The sequence below is a fragment of the Ahaetulla prasina genome, chromosome 4 (assembly GCF_028640845.1).
Source record: "Ahaetulla prasina isolate Xishuangbanna chromosome 4, ASM2864084v1, whole genome shotgun sequence".
NCBI classification, from domain to species: domain Eukaryota; kingdom Metazoa; phylum Chordata; class Lepidosauria; order Squamata; family Colubridae; genus Ahaetulla; species Ahaetulla prasina.
Window position 1 is genome coordinate 1,176,697 of NC_080542.1, and position 17,472 is coordinate 1,194,168.

Consider the following 17,472-nt stretch of genomic DNA (forward strand, 5'->3'; position numbering starts at 1 on the left):
TATTGGCCTGGCCATTTGTTTAGAATCAGAGTTGGAATGGGACCTAAGAGGTCATCCAATCCAACCCTGCAGGATTTCCTAAAACCATCCCAGCTTCTGATTGCCAGCAGCATTAGGACCATCTCCAGGTCTGCTGGCTAATTCTAGTGGTATTATGGGATGTAAGGGGTCCCTATGAATCAGACCCACTGGGAAATGTGAGGGGGGGGCATAACGGGATGCAGTCCAATGGCAGCTGCCGTGGGGCAATTGAAGCCCCACCCAGTTTTCAATTTTTTCTGCTGGGGAGTCCAGAAATCGAATCTGGAGACAATACAGCTAGTCCCCAACGTACAACAACTTGATTAGTGACCGTTCCAAGTTACAACAGCACTGAAAATCGCGACTTAGGACCGTTTCCCACACTTACGACCGTGTCTGCATTCCTGCAGTCAGGTAATCCTCTTTTGCGACCTTCGGACAAGCCAAGGGAGGAAGCCGATTCCCTTAACAACCGGGTTACTAACCTAACAACTGCAGCGGTTCACTTAACAACTGGTGCAAGGAAGGTCACAAAATGGGGCCAAGCTCGCTTCACTTTGCTTAGACACAGAAATGTGGGGCTAAGCTCTGTCGTAAGTCGAGGACTACCTGTATTCCAGCAAATTTAAGTTCTCCGTGATTTACTTAATTACGGCAGTGGTCACTATTTGGAAAAGTGTTTGTCAACCTGGAGCCCTTGAAGATGAGTGGACTTCAACTCCCAGAATTCCATCTTCAAGGGGCCGCAGGGAATGCTGGGAACTGGAGTCCACCCATCTTCAAAGGGCCGCAGGGAATGCTGGGAACTGGAGTCTACCCATCTTGAAAGGGCCACAGGGAATGCTGGGAACTGGAGTCCACCCATCTTCAAGGGGCCGCAGGGAATGCTGGGAACTGGAGTCCACCCATCTTCAAGGGGCCGCAGGGAGTGCTGGGAACTGGAGTCCGCCCATCTTCAAGGGGCCGCAGGGAATGCTGGGAAATGGAGTACACCTATCTTCAAAGGGCCGCAGGGAATGCTGGGAACTGGAGTCCACCCATCTTCAAGGGGCCGCAGGGAATGCTGGGAACTGGAGTCCACCCATCTTCAAAGGGTCGCAGGGAATGCTGGGAACTGGAGTCCACCCATCTTCAAGGGGCCGCAGGAAATGCTGGGAACTGGAGTCCACCCATCTTCAAGGGGCCGCAGGGAATGCTGGGAACTGGAGTCCACCCATCTTCAAGGGGTGCAGGGAATGCTGGGAACTGAGTCCACCCATCTGGAATGACCTTCCAAAGGGTTGAATCAATTCTTATCGGTCTTGAAGGCTCCAGGACTGGAGCAGATGCCACCAAGCCTGGCACCTTCGTGGAGGCACCTGGCCGGCTGCCGAAAAGGAGCGACAACTTGGAACAGGAGAGTCCTTGGCTCAATCCAGCAGGGCTTTCTTTACAGGCAGTCCTCGAGTTACGAGCAAAACATCAAACCCAAACGGGTGCGGTCGCTAAGTGAATCGAGCCCAATTTTACAAAAACAAAAAAACAAAAAACCCTGTTGGTCGCAAAACAAATCACACGGTCGTCCTTTGCTTGTGGGGAGGTCGCAAATAGGGATCCTATAAGCCAGGGATGGCGCAACTGTCATAAATACACAAGCGCCCCAAGTCACAAGCACCGCGGCGGTCGTAAGTCGAGGACTACCTGTATTCCAGCAAATTTAAGTTCTCCGTGATTTACTTAATTACGGCAGTGGTCACTATTTGGAAAAGTGTTTGTCAACCTGGAGCCCTTGAAGATGAGTGGACTTCAACTCCCAGAATTCCATCTTCAAGGGGCCGCAGGGAATGCTGGGAACTGGAGTCCACCCATCTTCAAAGGGCCGCAGGGAATGCTGGGAACTGGAGTCTACCCATCTTGAAAGGGCCACAGGGAATGCTGGGAACTGGAGTCCACCCATCTTCAAGGGGCCGCAGGGAATGCTGGGAACTGGAGTCCACCCATCTTCAAGGGGCCGCAGGGAGTGCTGGGAACTGGAGTCCGCCCATCTTCAAGGGGCCGCAGGGAATGCTGGGAAATGGAGTACACCTATCTTCAAGGGGCCGCAGGGAATGCTGGGAACTGGAGTCCACCCATCTTCAAGGGGCCGCAGGGAGTGCTGGGAACTGGAGTCCACCCATCTTCAAGGGGTGCAGGGAATGCTGGGAACTGGAGTCCACCCATCTTCAAGGGGCCGCAGGGAATGCTGGGAGCTGGAGTCCACCCATCTTCAAGGGGCCGCAGGGAATGCTGGGAACTGGAGTCCACCCATCTTGAAAGGGCGGCAGGGAATGCTGGGAACTGAGTCCACCCATCTGGAATGACCTTCCAAAGGGTTGAATCAATTCTTATCGGTCTTGAAGGCTCCAGGACTGGAGCAGATGCCACCAAGCCTGGCACCTTCGTGGAGGCACCTGGCCGGCTGCCGAAAAGGAGCGACAACTTGGAACAGGAGAGTCCTTGGCTCAATCCAGCAGGGCTTTCTTTACAGGCAGTCCTCGAGTTACGAGCAAAACATCAAACCCTAGTGAATCGAGCCCAATTTTACAAAAAACAAACAACCAACCCGTTGGTCGCAAAACAAATCACACGGTCGCCCTTTGCTTGTGGGGAGGTCGCAAATAGGGATCCTATAAGCCAGGGATGGCGCAACTGTCATAAATACACAAGCGCCCCAAGTCACAAGCACCATGGCGGTCGTAAGTCGAGGACTACCTGTATTCCAGCAAATTTAAGTTCTCCGTGATTTACTTAATTACGGCAGTGGTCACTATTTGGAAAAGTGTTTGTCAACCTGGAGCCCTTGAAGATGGGTGGACTTCAACTCCCAGAATTCCATCTTCAAGGGGCCGAGGAATGCTGGGAACTGGAGTCCACCCATCTTCAAGGGCCGAGGGAATGCTGGGAACTGGAGTCTACCCATCTTGAAAGGGCCACAGGGAATGCTGGGAACTGGAGTCCACCCATCTTCAAGGGGCCGCAGGGAATGCTGGGAACTGGAGTCCACCCATCTTCAAGGGGCCGCAGGGAGTGCTGGGAACTGGAGTCCGCCCATCTTCAAGGGGCCGCAGGGAATGCTGGGAAATGGAGTACACCTATCTTCAAGGGGCCGCAGGGAATGCTGGGAACTGGAGTCCACCCATCTTCAAGGGGCCGCAGGGAGTGCTGGGAACTGGAGTCCACCCATCTTCAAGGGGTGCAGGGAATGCTGGGAACTGGAGTCCACCCATCTTCAAGGGGCCGCAGGGAATGCTGGGAACTGGAGTCCACCCATCTTCAAGGGGCCGCAGGGAATGCTGGGAACTGGAGTCCACCCATCTTCAAGGGGCCGCAGGGAATGCTGGGAACTGGAGTCCACCCATCTGGAATGACCTTCCAAAGGGTTGAATCAATTCTTATCGGTCTTGAAGGCTCCAGGACTGGAGCAGATGCCACCAAGCCTGGCACCTTCGTGGAGGCACCTGGCCGGCTGCCGAAAAGGAGCGACAACTTGGAACAGGAGAGTCCTTGGCTCAATCCAGCAGGGGTCTCTTTACAGGCAGTCCTCGAGTTACGAGCAAAACATCAAACCCTAGTGAATCGAGCCCAATTTTACAAAAAACAAACAACCAACCCGTTGGTCGCAAAAAAAAATCACACGGTCGTCCTTTGCTTGTGGGGAGGTCGCAAAGAGGGATCCTATAAGCCAGGGATGGCGCAACTGTCATAAATACACAAGCGCCCCAAGTCACAAGCACCGCGGCGGTCGTAAGTGCGAGGACCCGTCCTAGGTCGCAATTTTTTTTGAGCACCTGTTGTAACTTGGAACGAATGGCCGGCAAGTGAGGGGCTTCCTGGATGATTTATGCGAAGCAACCTTACAGTCTTGCCAACCACACAGAGGGAAAAGCAACCTTCGTGTTTGGGAAACCTGGTTTTTCCCAAATAGCTGAAAATGGTTCAATGTCATTTATTGATTTATTTGCATCTCGCCTTTATTATTTCTTAAAAATAACTCGAGGCGGCAAACATACCCAACCACACCTTCCTCCTATTTTCCCGACAACAACAACCCTGTAGGGTGGGGTGAGTTGAGAGAGAGGAACTGACACAGTCACCCAGTCAGTTTTCATGCTTAAGGCAGGACTAGAACTCCCAGTCTCCTGGTGATTGGCCCAAAGTCACCCAGCCGCCTTTCATGCTTAAGGCAGGACTAGAACTCCCAGTCTCCTGGTGATTGGCCCAAAGTCACCCAGCCGCCTTTCATGCTTAAGGCAGGACTAGAATTCCCAGTCTCCTGGTGATTTGGCCTAAGGTCACCCAGCCGCCTTTCATGCTTAAGGCAGGACTAGAATTCCCAGTCTCCTGGTGATTGGCTCAAAGTCACCCAGCCGCCTTTCATGCTTAAGGCAGGACTAGAACTCACCGTCTCCGGGTGATTGGCCCAAAATCACCCAGCTGCCTTTCATGCTTAAGGCAGGACTAGAATTCCCAGTCTCCTGGTGATTGGCCCAAAGTCACCCAGCCGCCTTTCATGCTTAAGGCAGGACTAGAATTCCCAGTCTCCTGGTGATTGGCCCAAAGTCACCCAGCCGCCTTTCATGCTTAAGGCAGGACTAGAACTCCCAGTCTCCTGGTGATTGGCCCAAAGTCACCCAGCCGCCTTTCATGCTTAAGGCAGGACTAGAATTCCCAGTCTCCTGGTGATTGGCCCAGTCACTCAGTCAGCTTTCATGCCTAAAACGGGACTAGAACTCCCAGTCTCCTGGTGATTGGCCCAGTCACTCAGTCAGCTTTCATGCCTAAAACGGGATTAGAACTCCCAGTCTCCTGGTGATTTGGCCCAAAGTCACCCAGCCGCCTTGCATGCTTAAGGCAGGACTAGAATTCCCAGTCTCCTGGTGATTTGGCTCAAAGTCACTCAGCCACCTTTCATGCCTAAGGCAGAACTAGAATTCCCAGCCTCCTGGTGATTGACCCAAAATCACCCAGCTGCCTTTCATGCCTAAGGCAGAACTAGAATTCACAGACTCCCAGTTCCCAGCCTGGTGCCTTCCTCGCTAGACCGAACTGCTTCTCTTTAAACCATCCGACGCCCTGCTCCAAACCCCTCCATTCCTGAAAGGTTTGGCTACTTCCAATTGACCCCGTCCTGCCAACCCCACACCCTGCTTCCTTCCCCCCCCTACCTTGCACAGGCTGCAGGGGGGCCTGGTGGCATCCCAGCCTGGCGCCGGCAGCTCGTTTCGGTCGCCTGGAACCCCCACGGTTCACTGGCTGCGCAGTCTCTAGCTGCCTCCCCCCACCCAGCTCCCCTCCAGGTGTCCTTGGTGACAAAGGCGAGGAAGCCACGGCGGCTCACCTCCCCCCCCAAGTCCACCGTCCCCCCCCTCCCCTCGCTTGTTCCACCGCCAGAAACACAGAGCCAGGATGGCCACGGAGGGCTGGCACCCCTTCCTCCTCCCAAGGCCTGCCCTCCACGCACCGCTGGAGATGCCCCGCTTAGCACATCTGGGGCGGCCTGGCCGAGCAAGGGAATTCTGCCGGCCACGGGAGGGACCACGCTCTCTGTGGCCACCGAGGAATGCCTTAGGTCTAGGGGGCCGGTGTGGGTGCTTCAGGCAGGCGGTTGCTTGCCCTCCATTTGGGGGTCCCGCACTCGGGCGCCGGGCATGGAGCAAGCAGCGGTTTTTGGAGGTGCACAGCCCCTCTGTCCTTCAAGGTGGGATTTTGCCCTGCCAGATGTGGCCTGGATTTGAATTCACCCTTGATTTTGTCGTCCCCCTCCCCCGCTATCCTTTCCCCTTCACACCCTAGTTTGATCCCGGTCTGTTGAGCATGGGGGGGGGGGATTATCTGCTGACAGGCCGGCTTAAATCCAGAGCGCCCTTCCTTACGTAATCCCTTTCCGATACACGGCTGAATTGGAACAGGGTGAATGAAAAAGCATCGGAGGAGCTCGGGGTCTCGCAGGAAAACCCCAACGCTTCCTGTCCTCAAGCCAAGAACGGGGCCCCATTTAAAGCCTCCCCCTGCCCCGTTTTCCCTGGCACCCCATTCCCCCCATACCTCCCCCCACCCCCAGCAAGGCAGGGATACGGAGGAGACAAGAGGGAGTTTGGGGCCCCCTGCGGATTGGGGAGGGGGGCGCACATTAGCAGCAGAGGCTGAATCCCACCCCCCAATTTCTCCCCCCACCTCGTTTCCTCTCAAAGAGAAATAAATTTGAAGGAAAGAAAGTGAAGGAAAGCAAAGAGGTTTTTAAAAATGGGGTTGCAGACAAAAGAAACAGAGATAAATGGAGTCGGGCAACGGCTCAAAATGTTCCCGTCTGATTCTTTCTAAGCTTCTCGCCCCCCCTTCCCCTGTTCTCCATTTCCCATTGAGGGCGCATGACCTAGAACCCAGGGCCAGCGCTGATGTCATCGCAGGGGTTAAAGATGCCCCTTGACCTTATAACCCCTGCTCCCACCCTGTCCAGAGGGTCTTTGGGGGGGAGGTCTCCTCTGCGGGTTTTCCCTGGGGAAGGGGCACCCTCCTTCGATCCCTCTAAAGGGTATCCTCAGGGTACAGTCACGATGCCAAGCCGGGGCCCTTCTCCAAGCTACCATTGTGGTGCCACGCCGGTGCCCACCATGGCACACATCAAAAGACCGATTGGTTTCTTTGCTGCTTGGGCTGGGGGTCTTCGGACGACCCGACGCTCTGCCGCGGATCGGAAAGGCAGCATCTCAGCGGAGGGAATTGAAGGAAAGGGGACCACTCAGAGATCACCTGCGGGGGAGAGGGGGGGAAATCTTGCCTGGGGTGGCGATGGAAGGAGGGTTGAACCCTCAGCGGTGGGTGGGTCTTCACCGAGGACCCTTCGAGGGAGGGAGACGTGGCTCAGGGTGGTGCCCTGTGGGTGGGGGCGGGGTGCCCCCCAACTCATCGACTGTGAAGCCGGGCCCCACCTCCCTTTCGTAGGTACGATTAGCACCCACGTGCCTGGATTCTGAAATTTAGAATTTAAATTTAAATTCCTCTTTTGCGTTAGAGTCCAGTTGGATTCAGTCGGCAGCTGGGTCTTTCCACCCTTTCCGGACTAGCTCTGATGGCGTTCCCTAGTTGGGTCATGAAACATCTGCAAGAAAACCACGAAGCTCAGAGAGCACTAAGGACCCCAGAATCCTCCTCCTTCTCTTCCTGGGCCTCCCAGAAGTCACAAGAGACCTCCCCTGCCCAAGGGGCCATGGATACCCACCCAGGGTCCTTGGGCTCTTCCTTACCCATCCCTAAAGTTACTCCTGATTTGCCCCAAGCTTTTAAGAGGAAATACAACCCTGGGGTCCTAAGGGAAGATCCCCCACCCGTCCTTCTCCCCCTCCCCTGGCCCCATTGGCAAAGGACCCCAGAGGATGGAGCGGGGGCCCCTCGGGGCTAATCAGCCTTCCTGGTGGTCCCTCCCCCTCCGGGTGGAGGAGAAGCAGATTGGGGTCATGGCGGTGCCTCCGAAAAGCCCCCGAGCGAGCGAGCCGAGTGGCAGAGGCAGCCTTCCCTTCAGGGACCGTTAAGGAAGGAAAAAGGGAGTGAGAGAGAGGAAGAAAGGAGATGGAGAAAAGATAGAAAAATAAGGAAGCAGGAAAGAAGGAAACAGGAAGGAAGGAAAAAGGGAGGGAGAGAGAGGAAGAAAGGAGATGGAGAAAAGATAGAAAAATAAGGAAACAGGAAAGAAGGAAACAGGAAGGAAGGAAAAAGGGAGTGAGAGAGAGGAAGAAAGGAGATGGAGAAAGGATAGAAAAAAAGGAAGCAGGAAAGAAGGAAACAGGAAGGAAGGAAAAGGGAGAGAGAGAGAGGAAGAAAGGAGATGGAGAAAAGATAGAAAATAAGGAAGCAGGAAAGAAGGAAACAGGAAGGAAGGAAAAGGGAGGGAGAGAGGAAGAAAGGAGATGGAGAAAGGATAGAAAATAAGGAAGCAGGAAAGAAGGAAACAGGAAGGAAGGAAAAAGGGAGGGAGAGAGAGGAAGAAAGGAGATGGAGAAAAGATAGAAAAATAAGGAAACAGGAAAGAAGGAAACAGGAAGGAAGGAAAAAGGGAGGGAGAGAGAGGAAGAAAGGAGATGGAGAAAAGATAGAAAAATAAGGAAACAGGAAAGAAGGAAACAGGAAGGAAGGAAAAAGGGAGGGAGAGAGAGGAAGAAAGGAGATGGAGAAAAGATAGAAAATAAGGAAAGAGGAAGGAAGGAAAAAGGGAGGGAGAGAGAGGAAGAATGGAGAAAGGATAGAAAAATAAGGAAACAGGAAAGAAGGAAACAGGAAGGAAGGAAATAGAAAGGAAATGGGAAGGGAGGGAGGAAAGAGGAAGGAGGGAGGAAGGAAGGAACGAAGGGACAGGCACAGGGAGCTAGGGAGGAACGAAGGAAATAGGAAGGAAGGAAAAGGGAGGAGAGAGGAAGAAAGGAGATGGAGAAAAGATAGAAAATAAGGAAACAGGAAAGAAGGAAACAGGAAGGAAGGAAAAGGAGGAGAGAGAGAAGAAAGGAGATGGAGAAAAGATAGAAAATAAGGAAACAGGAAAGAAGGAAACAGGAAGGAAGGAAAAGGGAGGAGAGAGAGGAAGAAAGGAGATGGAGAAAAGATAGAAAATAAGGAAACAGGAAGGAAGGAAAAGGGAGGGAGAGAGGAAGAATGGAGAAAGGATAGAAAATAAGGAAACAGGAAAGAAGGAAACAGGAAGGAAGGAAATAGAAAGGAAATGGGAAGGAGGGAGGAAAGAGGAAGGAGGAGGAAGGAAGGAGAAGGGACAGGCACAGGGAGCTAGGGAGGAACGAAGGAAATAGGAAGGAAGGAAAAGGAGGAGAGAGGAAGAAAGGAGATGGAGAAAAGATAGAAAATAAGGAAACAGGAAAGAAGGAAACAGGAAGGAAGGAAAAGGGAGGAGAGAGAGAAGAAAGGAGATGGAGAAAGGATAGAAAATAAGGAAACAGGAAAGAAGGAAACAGGAAGGAAGGAAAAGGAGGAGAGAGAGGAAGAAAGGAGATGGAGAAAAGATAGAAAATAAGGAAACAGGAAGGAAGGAAAAGGGAGGGAGAGAGAGGAAGAATGGAGAAAGGATAGAAAATAAGGAAACAGGAAAGAAGGAAACAGGAAGGAAGGAAATGGGAAGGGAGGGAGGAAAGAGGAAGGGAGGGAGGAAGGAAGGAACGAAGGGGACAGGCACAGGGAGCTAGGGAGGAACGAAGGAAATAGGAAGGAAGGAAAAAGGGAGGGAGAGAGAGAAGGAGGAAGAAAGGAGATAGAGAAAAGGGGCAGAAAAAGGAAATAGGAAAGAAGAAAGGAAGCAGGAAGGAAATAGGGAGGAAAGACAGTAGGAAAGAGAGAAAAAAGGAAGGATAGAAGAGAGGGAGGGAGGAAATAGGAAGGAAGAGAAAAGGAAGGAAGGGCTAAAGGGAGGGAGGGAGGGAGGGAGGGAAGAAAGGGAAAAAGGAAGGAAGGAAGGAATTCTGAGAAAAGGCCCAACCACAATTGGCAGGCAACCTAGAGGCCATCCAGACGTTTTTCCCTTTTCCTGGAAGGGGAAATGAGTAAAGAGATCCCCCCCCCAACCATTGTGGGAGGGGGTTTCTGGACTCCCCCGGTTGAAGGCCTCGCCAGCCTTTGCTCCAAACGGGGCATTACCTGCTGTGGCTTTCCGAGCGTGCCATTTGCACCTTTCCGTGGGAGTGCAATCTCCCACAACAGGTGTGAATGCACACCCACTCCCCCCTCTCCCCCCCCCTCTCAGGGGCGCACGTGCCCACCAACCCTCGAAAGAACAAGCGGTGGGAAATACCAACATCCGTGTCGCCCCTGACGGGCAGCATCGAGGCCCACCAAACCATGACACAAAACCCCACAGGCAGCGCCCCGACTTACGACCACAATTCTTGTGACTCAGTGAAACATTTGTTCAACGAACTGGGCCCCGTTTTATGACCTTTTGTGACCACCGTTGTTAAGTCGGTCGTATGGCCATTAAGTGAATCCGTCTCCCCTACTGCCTTTGCTCGCCAGAAAGTCGCAAGAGGGGATCACGTGACACACCCCCAGGGACACGGCCACCGTCGTTAAGTAGGAGCCGGTTGCTAAGCCAATCACGCAATCGCAGGGATGGCGTGAAAAAACGGTCGTTCGGCACCGTTGCAACTGCGAATGGTCACTAAATGAACCGTCGTAAGTCAAGGACTGCCTGGATCCAAATCCAGGTTCCCCCCCCCCCCCCCGCGGCAGTTTTCCAGAGAACAAGCGTCATCTTTCAACCACGTTCACCAGAAGGGGCTCCCCCCCCAAACTAGGAGTCGGCTGCAAAGCCCGAGGGGGCCCCCTCCCCGTTTTAAAAAACATCCCGTACAAAGCACCCCACTTCCGAATTTTTGCCGAGTTTGTCAAGACTCGAATCTTGGACCGACCCCCCCAATATTTCGGTTGGCTTTTCCACACGCACAGAACTCTCTTGCAAAAAGACCAATAATGGGTGCGAAATGACCCCTCCTCCATAAGGAAACTTAGTACTGCGCCCAGTTTTGGGACGTACTGCCCCCCCGTCGCATAACGGGGCGTCCTTAAAGACCCTCATCCATCACAATCCGCAACTTCCCACAAAGCTTCCCACACACCCACCCCACACACCCAACAGCGCCAGGCCGTGGTGCCCTGGTGCCCCAAACTCCATCCCCCTCCTCTTAGTGAATCCTATTACACCAACTCGATCGAGCGCCCCCTGCAGGTGACCCTTGGAAGCGCCAACAGGGATACAGCCCAGCTTTCTCTCCACCGTGGACAGCGCCTCCTGCTGGTACCCACTGGGAAAAGCAGAATCCACTTGGAACCACCAAAGGATGGAGCCCCAACTGCCCCCATCCAAAGCAGAGCCTGGCACCCTGGGGCCATCAACCCAGTTTGGACCCCTCCCTTTTGCCCCATCGGGGAAGGGGGCATCCACCCTCCCCTCCCCTCCCAAGTCGACTTACCTGGGGGTTTCTCCAGCCGGCCTTTTCTACCCCCGCACAGCCGGACTTTGGAGATTAGGATTAAAAGCTGCTTCTGGCATAAGGATTTGGTCCCTCGCGGGCAGACCTTCCGCTGGGTGGAGATCGGGCGGCTGGCGACCGGATCGCGGACTTCCCGTTTCTGCCGGATCAAGGAGCTGGCTAATGCGGCCATGCCTGCCCCATCCGGAGGGGCTGGGGGGCGGCGGGGAGGGAGCGGGGCCGGGGGACGCGGGCAATGTCCCGGGTCAAGGAAGGGGTAACCCTCGCCCTTCTTTCCTCCTCCTCCTCTTCCTCTTCCTCTTCCTCGCCTCTCTCAGCTACCGAGCTCCAGGAAAGTCGGGGAGCCGGAGAGTAGGTGGGGTCCCCATCAGCCTGTCGGAGGGGCAGCACGAAGGATCCCCCCGCTTTTTTCCTTCCCGGCCGGATCCGAGCGCCTGCGGGAAAGTCGAGCAGACGAGCGCAGGTGCCCCCGAAGCCCGGTTTAGAGGGGCGCCGGGGGGCCGTTGCTCCCCGTCTTCTTCTTCCTTCCTCCAGCGATCCGGGCCACGGCAGGCAGCCGTTCCCCGAGCCGCCCAAAGCGGCTGCCGCCTCGCGGTTTAAACCCAGCGGAGGAGCAGAAGCCGCCTCGCCTGCCCTCCATCCATGCGGCGTCCGCTGCGCTGCGCAGGGTGGGAGGCCAAGCCGGAGACCCTGGCGTGTCCTTCAGAGGGGCTGAGCCGCGGGGAGGGCTCGGGGGTGGGGGGAGGCAGGCGAGCGAGCGAAGGAGAGGCGCGGTGGGCAGGGAAGGACCCTCGCCAGGCTGGGTGTGCCAAGAGGCGCGGGTGGGCAGCTCCGGGTGTGTTGCCAGCCAGCGAGCCAAGGAGCAGCTGCGAGGGAGGGAGGGAAGGGAGGGGAAGGGAAGGGAAGGGGGGGGCGAGGAAAAGAGAAGAAGGACTCCTGTCACACGCCAGTGACAAAGCCCGGTGGGGCGGGGAGGCGCTGCCCCCTCGGAAAGCCGCCCTGAGCCCCGCCGCCAGGAGAGAAAGCCGGGCGGGCAGCGAAGGATTTCAGCCAGAGATAGGAAATCCGTAGGGGTGGGGTAAACTGGGGGGTGGGTGGCTGCCCTCGCCCTGCCAGGGCTCCTCTTTTCGGGGGGGGGGGAACATATGGGGCAGGGGCATAGCTTCCCGTCTCCCAGAGAAAAGCGATGCCCCCAATTTTTATGCACCGACCTGGCTTCGGGGAAGTGGGGCGGGGGGCAATTCAGCAGAGACCCCCCCCCATCGCGCCTATATAAAATCACTCCGGAGAATTGTGCAAAATCGATACCTATATTTGGTAACATACAAACACACAGCACGCAACGCAGGGGAAGCCTTAAGGAGGCGAGTGGGGGCCGGCCGGGGCGGTGGTGGTCGTGGGGTACTGAGGACACCCCAAAGTTGAAATCAAAGGGTGGGGGGTGAGGGGCAGGAGGTTTCCAAGCGGGGTGAAAACCCAGAGGAACCAATGAGTCACGGTGGAATTGAAAGCGGGGCCCTCCCCGTATTGGAAAACTATTTTGAAGGGCCCCCGTGGGGGAGGGGGTCGGTCGTGGGGAAAAGGGGAGGGCGGAGAAAGGCGCAGGAAAGCCCCCTGCCTGCTCTTGGTTGGTAGGAGTGGCAAAGGGCGCCCTCTGGAGGAGACAGTCTGCAGGGCCCAATTGAGAAGGCAATGGTCGTAAATGTGGAGCATGGGCCGAAGTCGTCACCGTTGTAACTTTGGAACGGTCTCTAAATGAATGGTTGTAATTTGTATAGAGGATCTGTGCATAGCTTTGCTCCCTCCCCAAACCCAGAGAAGGGGAGGGCAATTGGGGGCCCGCCTCCCTTGACCCAGTCTTGCCCCCCTACCCATCTTCCAGGTGCCCTGAAACCCCCCCCCTCCCATTGTTGGCTGCGGTCCCCAGAATCTGCAGCCAACAATGCTCCAGTCTAAACTGCCTTGGGTCCCTGGGGGCCCTTTCACAGGTTCAGAGGGACCCCTGGTTTGCAGTGGGGATGGGGTGTGTGTGAGTAACGGGGTGGGCACGCTTGTGTGCAACTGGGCACATGGCTGGCACACTTTCCAGTGGAGCAAGGGGCAGTTTCTTCTGTGGTATAAATTAGATCTCTTTTTTTCAAAGTTGGGCCCTTTAAGATGGTTGGACTTCAACTCCCAGAATTCTCTAGCCAGCAATTTAAAGTGGATGGAACTTCAACTCCCAGAATTCCCCAATCAGCAATTTAAGGTGGATAGACTTCAACTCCCAGAATTCCTCAACCAGCTGGGGAATTCTGGGAATTGAAGTCCACACATCTCCAAGGGGCCAAATTTGAAAAGCAGGGCACTGGCTTCTCGGAGCTAAATCCTCTGAGCATAGGCAGAGCGCTTCCAAGCCTGAACGTCTGGTCGAGGCAGCCCAACATGCTCAGAGGCACTCTTCTCCAAATAAACCCTTCAGTTGGGCTCTGGGGTGGCTGTCTGGCTTGAGAGTCGTAGCTAGCAGCCGCAAAACGTTTGCACACGCGTGTGCGCTTGAACCCGGGCTCGGCAGCCTCCCCAAGAGACCCTGGCTGGGGTTCTCACCCCAGTTTTGGAGAGCGAAACCATTAGCGAAAGAGCCATTCCCAGTTGGCAGCCCCTTGGAATGAAACGAGGGGGCGCATTGCCAGGTCTGGCCTCTCCAAAGCCATTTGCTGATTGCTTTGCAGCCCAGCGTGGCTGCCAGGAGCACCTCCAGGCCGTGGAGGATGGGTCTGGGTGGGGTGTGGGGTGTGGGGAGAGAAGCAACCCCCTCTGCTCTTCTTGTTGCTAATGGGTGTGTCTGTGTCATGGGTACAGGTAGTCCTTGAATGATGACCACAACTGACCGACCGACCTCCCCGCCTTCCTATTTTTATTTTTATTTTATTTACATTTATATCCCGCCCTTCTCCGAAGACTCAGGGCGGCTTACATTGTGTAAGGCAATAGTCTCATTCTATTTGTATATTTACAAAGTCAACTTATTGCCCCCCCAACAATCTGGGTCCTCATTTTACCTACCTTATAAAGGATGGAAGGCTGAGTCAACCTTGGGCCTGGTGGGGCTTGAACCTGCAGTAATTGCAGGCTGCTGTGTTTTCCTTCCTTCCTTCCTTCCTTCCTTCCTTCCTTCCTTCCCTCCCTCCTTCCATTCTGTCCTTCCTTTCCTCTGTCTCTCACTCCCTTTCCTTCCTTCTCATCTTCCTTCCTTCTCCCTCCCTCTCTCCCTTCTATCCTTCCATCGTCCTTCCATTCCCTCCCTTCTATCCTTCCTTTCCTGTCTCTCACTCCTTTTCCTTCCTTCCTTTCTTCTCCCTCCCTCCCTCCCCCATCCTTGCTTCCTTCCTTCCTCCCTCTCTGTCCCTTCTATCTTCCTTCCTCTCCTCCCTTCTACCCTTTTCTCTATCACTCTTCCTTCCTTCCTTCCTCTCTCCTCCCTCCCTTCCACTCCCTCCTTCTATCCTTCCTTTCTCTATCACTCCTTCCTTCCTTCCTTCCTTCCTTCCTTCTCCCTCCCTCCCCATCCTTCCTTCCTTCCTCCTCTCTGTCCCTTCTATCTTCCTTCCTCTCCTCCCTTCTACCCTTTTCTCTATCACTCTTCCTTCCTTCCTTCCTCTCTCCCTCCCTCCCTTCCACTCCCTCCTTTCTATCCTTCCTTTCTATCACTCCTTCCTTCCTTCCTTCCTTCCTTCCTTCCTCCCTCCCCATCCTTCCTTCCTTCCTCCTCTCTCTGTCCCTTCTATCTTCCTTCCTCTCCTCCTTCTACCCTTTTCTCTATCACTCTTTCCTTCCTTCCTTCTCCCTCTCTCCTCCTTCCACTCCCTCCTTTCTATCCTTCCTTTTCTCTATCACTCCTTCCTTCCTTCCTTCCTTCCTTCCTTCCTTCCTTCCTTCCTCCTCCCTCTCTGTCCTATTTTCCTTCCTCTCCCTCCCTTCTACCCTTCCTTTTCTCTATCACTCTTTCCTTCCTTCCTTCCTTCTCCCTCTCTCCCTCCCTTCCACTCCCTCCTTTCTATCCTTCCTTTTCTCTATCACTCCCTTTCCTTCCTTCCTTCCTTCCTTCCTTCCTTCCTCCCTCCCTCTCTGTCCCTTCTATTTTTCCTTCCTCTCCCTCCCTTCTACCCTTCCTTTTCTCTATCACTCTTTCCTTCCTTCCTTCCTTCTCCCTCTCTCCCTCCCTTCTATCCTTCCTTTCTTCCACTCCCCCCTTCTATCCTTCCTTTTCTCTGTCTCTCTCCCTTTCCTTCCTTCTTTCCTTTCTTCTCCCTCCCTCCTCCTTCTCTTCCTTTTCTCTATCACTGCCTTCCTTCCTTCTTTCCTTCCTTTCTTCTCTCTCCCTTCTAGCCTTCCTTTTCTCTCTCTCCTTCCTCCCTCCTTCCTTCTCCTTCCTCCCTCCTCCCTCCCTCCCATCCTTCCTTCCTTCCTTCTCCCTCCCTCACTTCCTTCCTCTCCTCCCTTCTATCCTTCCTTTTCTCTGTCTATCACTCCTTCCTTCCTTCTCATCTTCCTTCCTCCCTCCTCCTCCCTCCCTTCTATCCTTCCATCGTCCTTCCATTCCCTCCTTCTATCCTTCCTTCCTTCCTTCCTTTCTTCTCCCTCCCTCCCTCCCCCATCCTTCCTTCCTTCCTTCCTCCTCTCTGTCCCTTCTATCTTCCTTCCTCTCCTCCCTTCTACCCTTTTCTCTATCACTCTTCCTTCCTTCCTTCCTTCCTCCTCTCTCCTCCCTTCCACTCCTCCCTTCTATCCTTCCTTTCTATCACTCCCTTCCTTCCTTCCTTCCTTCCTTCCTTCCTTCCTCCTCTCTGTCCTATTTTCCTTCCTCTCCTCCTTCTACCCTTCCTTTTCTCTATCACTCTTTCCTTCCTTCCTTCCTTCTCCTCTCTCCTCCCTTCTATCCTTCCTTCTTCCTTCCTCCCTCCTTCTATCCTTCCTTTTCTCTGTCTCTCTCCTTCCTTCCTCTCCTCCTTCCTTTTCTCTCTCTCCTTCCTTCTCCCTCTCTCCTTCCTTCTCTATCACTGCCTTCCTTCCTTCTTTCCTTCCTTTCTTCTCTCTCCCTTCTAGCCTTCCTTTTCTCTGTCTCTCACTCCCTTTCCTCCCTCCCTTCCTTCTCCCTTCCTCCCTCCCTCCCATCCTTCCTTCCTTCCTTCTCCCTCCCTCCCTTCCTTCCTCTCCCTCCCTTCTATCCTTCCTTTTCTCTGTCTATCACTCCCTTTCCTTCCTTCCTTCTCCCTCCCTTCTATCCTTCCTTTTCTCTCTCTCCTTCTTTCTTTCCTTCCTTCTCTTTCCTCCAAGAATCAAGGCTCCTTACTTACTTTCCCCCCCTACAACAACCCTGCAGGGTCCCTCAGGGAGCTTCTGGGGCTGCAGAGGGGCTCCCCCCTCCCCCCCCCCACCCTTCTCTTGGTCTTTCCTTCCAGTGCATCCAGCAACCGAAGTTGCGCAGAGTTCCGAGCCAGCCACTTCCTCTTCGGCTTTGTCAAAAAACCCACAACTGCACAACCGGGTGTGTTGCTGCAGAAGCCAAGGTGAGGGCGGGGCCCAAAGTTATATCACTCCCAGCCCAGTTTCCAACCATCTTGCACAACCAAGGGGGATTTAGTTAGTGAAAATGAGCGTTTGGCGCCCCCTGGTGGACAGAAGAGAAAAGGCAGTCCTCAACTTACAATAATTCGTTTAGTGACCATTTGAACTTGCAATGGCCCTGAAACAAGCAAATTATGACCTTATTTCACACTTAGCGACCGTTGCAGCACCCCCAGGGTCACGCGATCCAAATTCCGATGCTTGGCAATTGGTTCCTATTTACGACGGTCGCAGGGTGTGTGTGTGTGTCACGCGATCCCCTTTTGTGACCTTCTGACAAGCAAAATTGACGGGAAAGCCAGATTTGCTTAATGACTTAACGACTTACCAACAACTGCCGTGAGTCATTTAATAACAGCGGCGGGAAAGGACGTAACCCTGGGGCAAAACTCCCTTAACCGCTATTTTTTGCTTAGCACGGAAACTTTGGGCTCCATTGTGGCCGTAAACCGAGGACCACCTGTAAAAAGAAAACTTTTCTGTCTCCCCCAAAGATGATAAGAGAGAAATCTCAGAGGATTGTGGCGAGTCCTTCCAGCAGTCTTGAGTCGGAATTCAGGACGAGACCCTGTGTGAGTTCACACAATATGTTAAACCCTACAGGCAGAATCCGTGGTGCGTTTCACACACAGGGTGTAAGGCCAGGGAGGACTTTAGGGCAGTATAACTCAAGCTTGGTCCCTTTAAGAGGTGTAGACTTCAACTCCCAGAATTCCTCAGCCAGCTATGCCTGGATTTTTTTCCCCCTCTCTACTACTTACTGCCTGGAGGGGAGAGATTGCAGAGGAAAGGATTATAAGAGAGTAAGCAGGCCACAATGGGTATGTACCTCAAAAGCAAT

The 17,472-nt window shown here is 54.1% G+C and overlaps 1 protein-coding gene across 1 annotated transcript in view; it reads right to left on the bottom strand.

Annotated features, from left to right (window-relative positions):
* FGF11 (fibroblast growth factor 11) overlaps positions 1 to 11,825 on the bottom strand; it is a 32,799-nt gene extending 20,974 nt beyond the window's left edge. The window contains exon 1 of the mRNA XM_058181447.1: positions 11,004 to 11,825. Coding sequence (XP_058037430.1) covers positions 11,004 to 11,196 — 193 coding nt within the window. The 5' untranslated portion in view covers positions 11,197 to 11,825. The remainder of the gene's footprint in view (positions 1 to 11,003) is intronic.
* Positions 11,826 to 17,472: the final 5,647 nt, after the last annotated feature.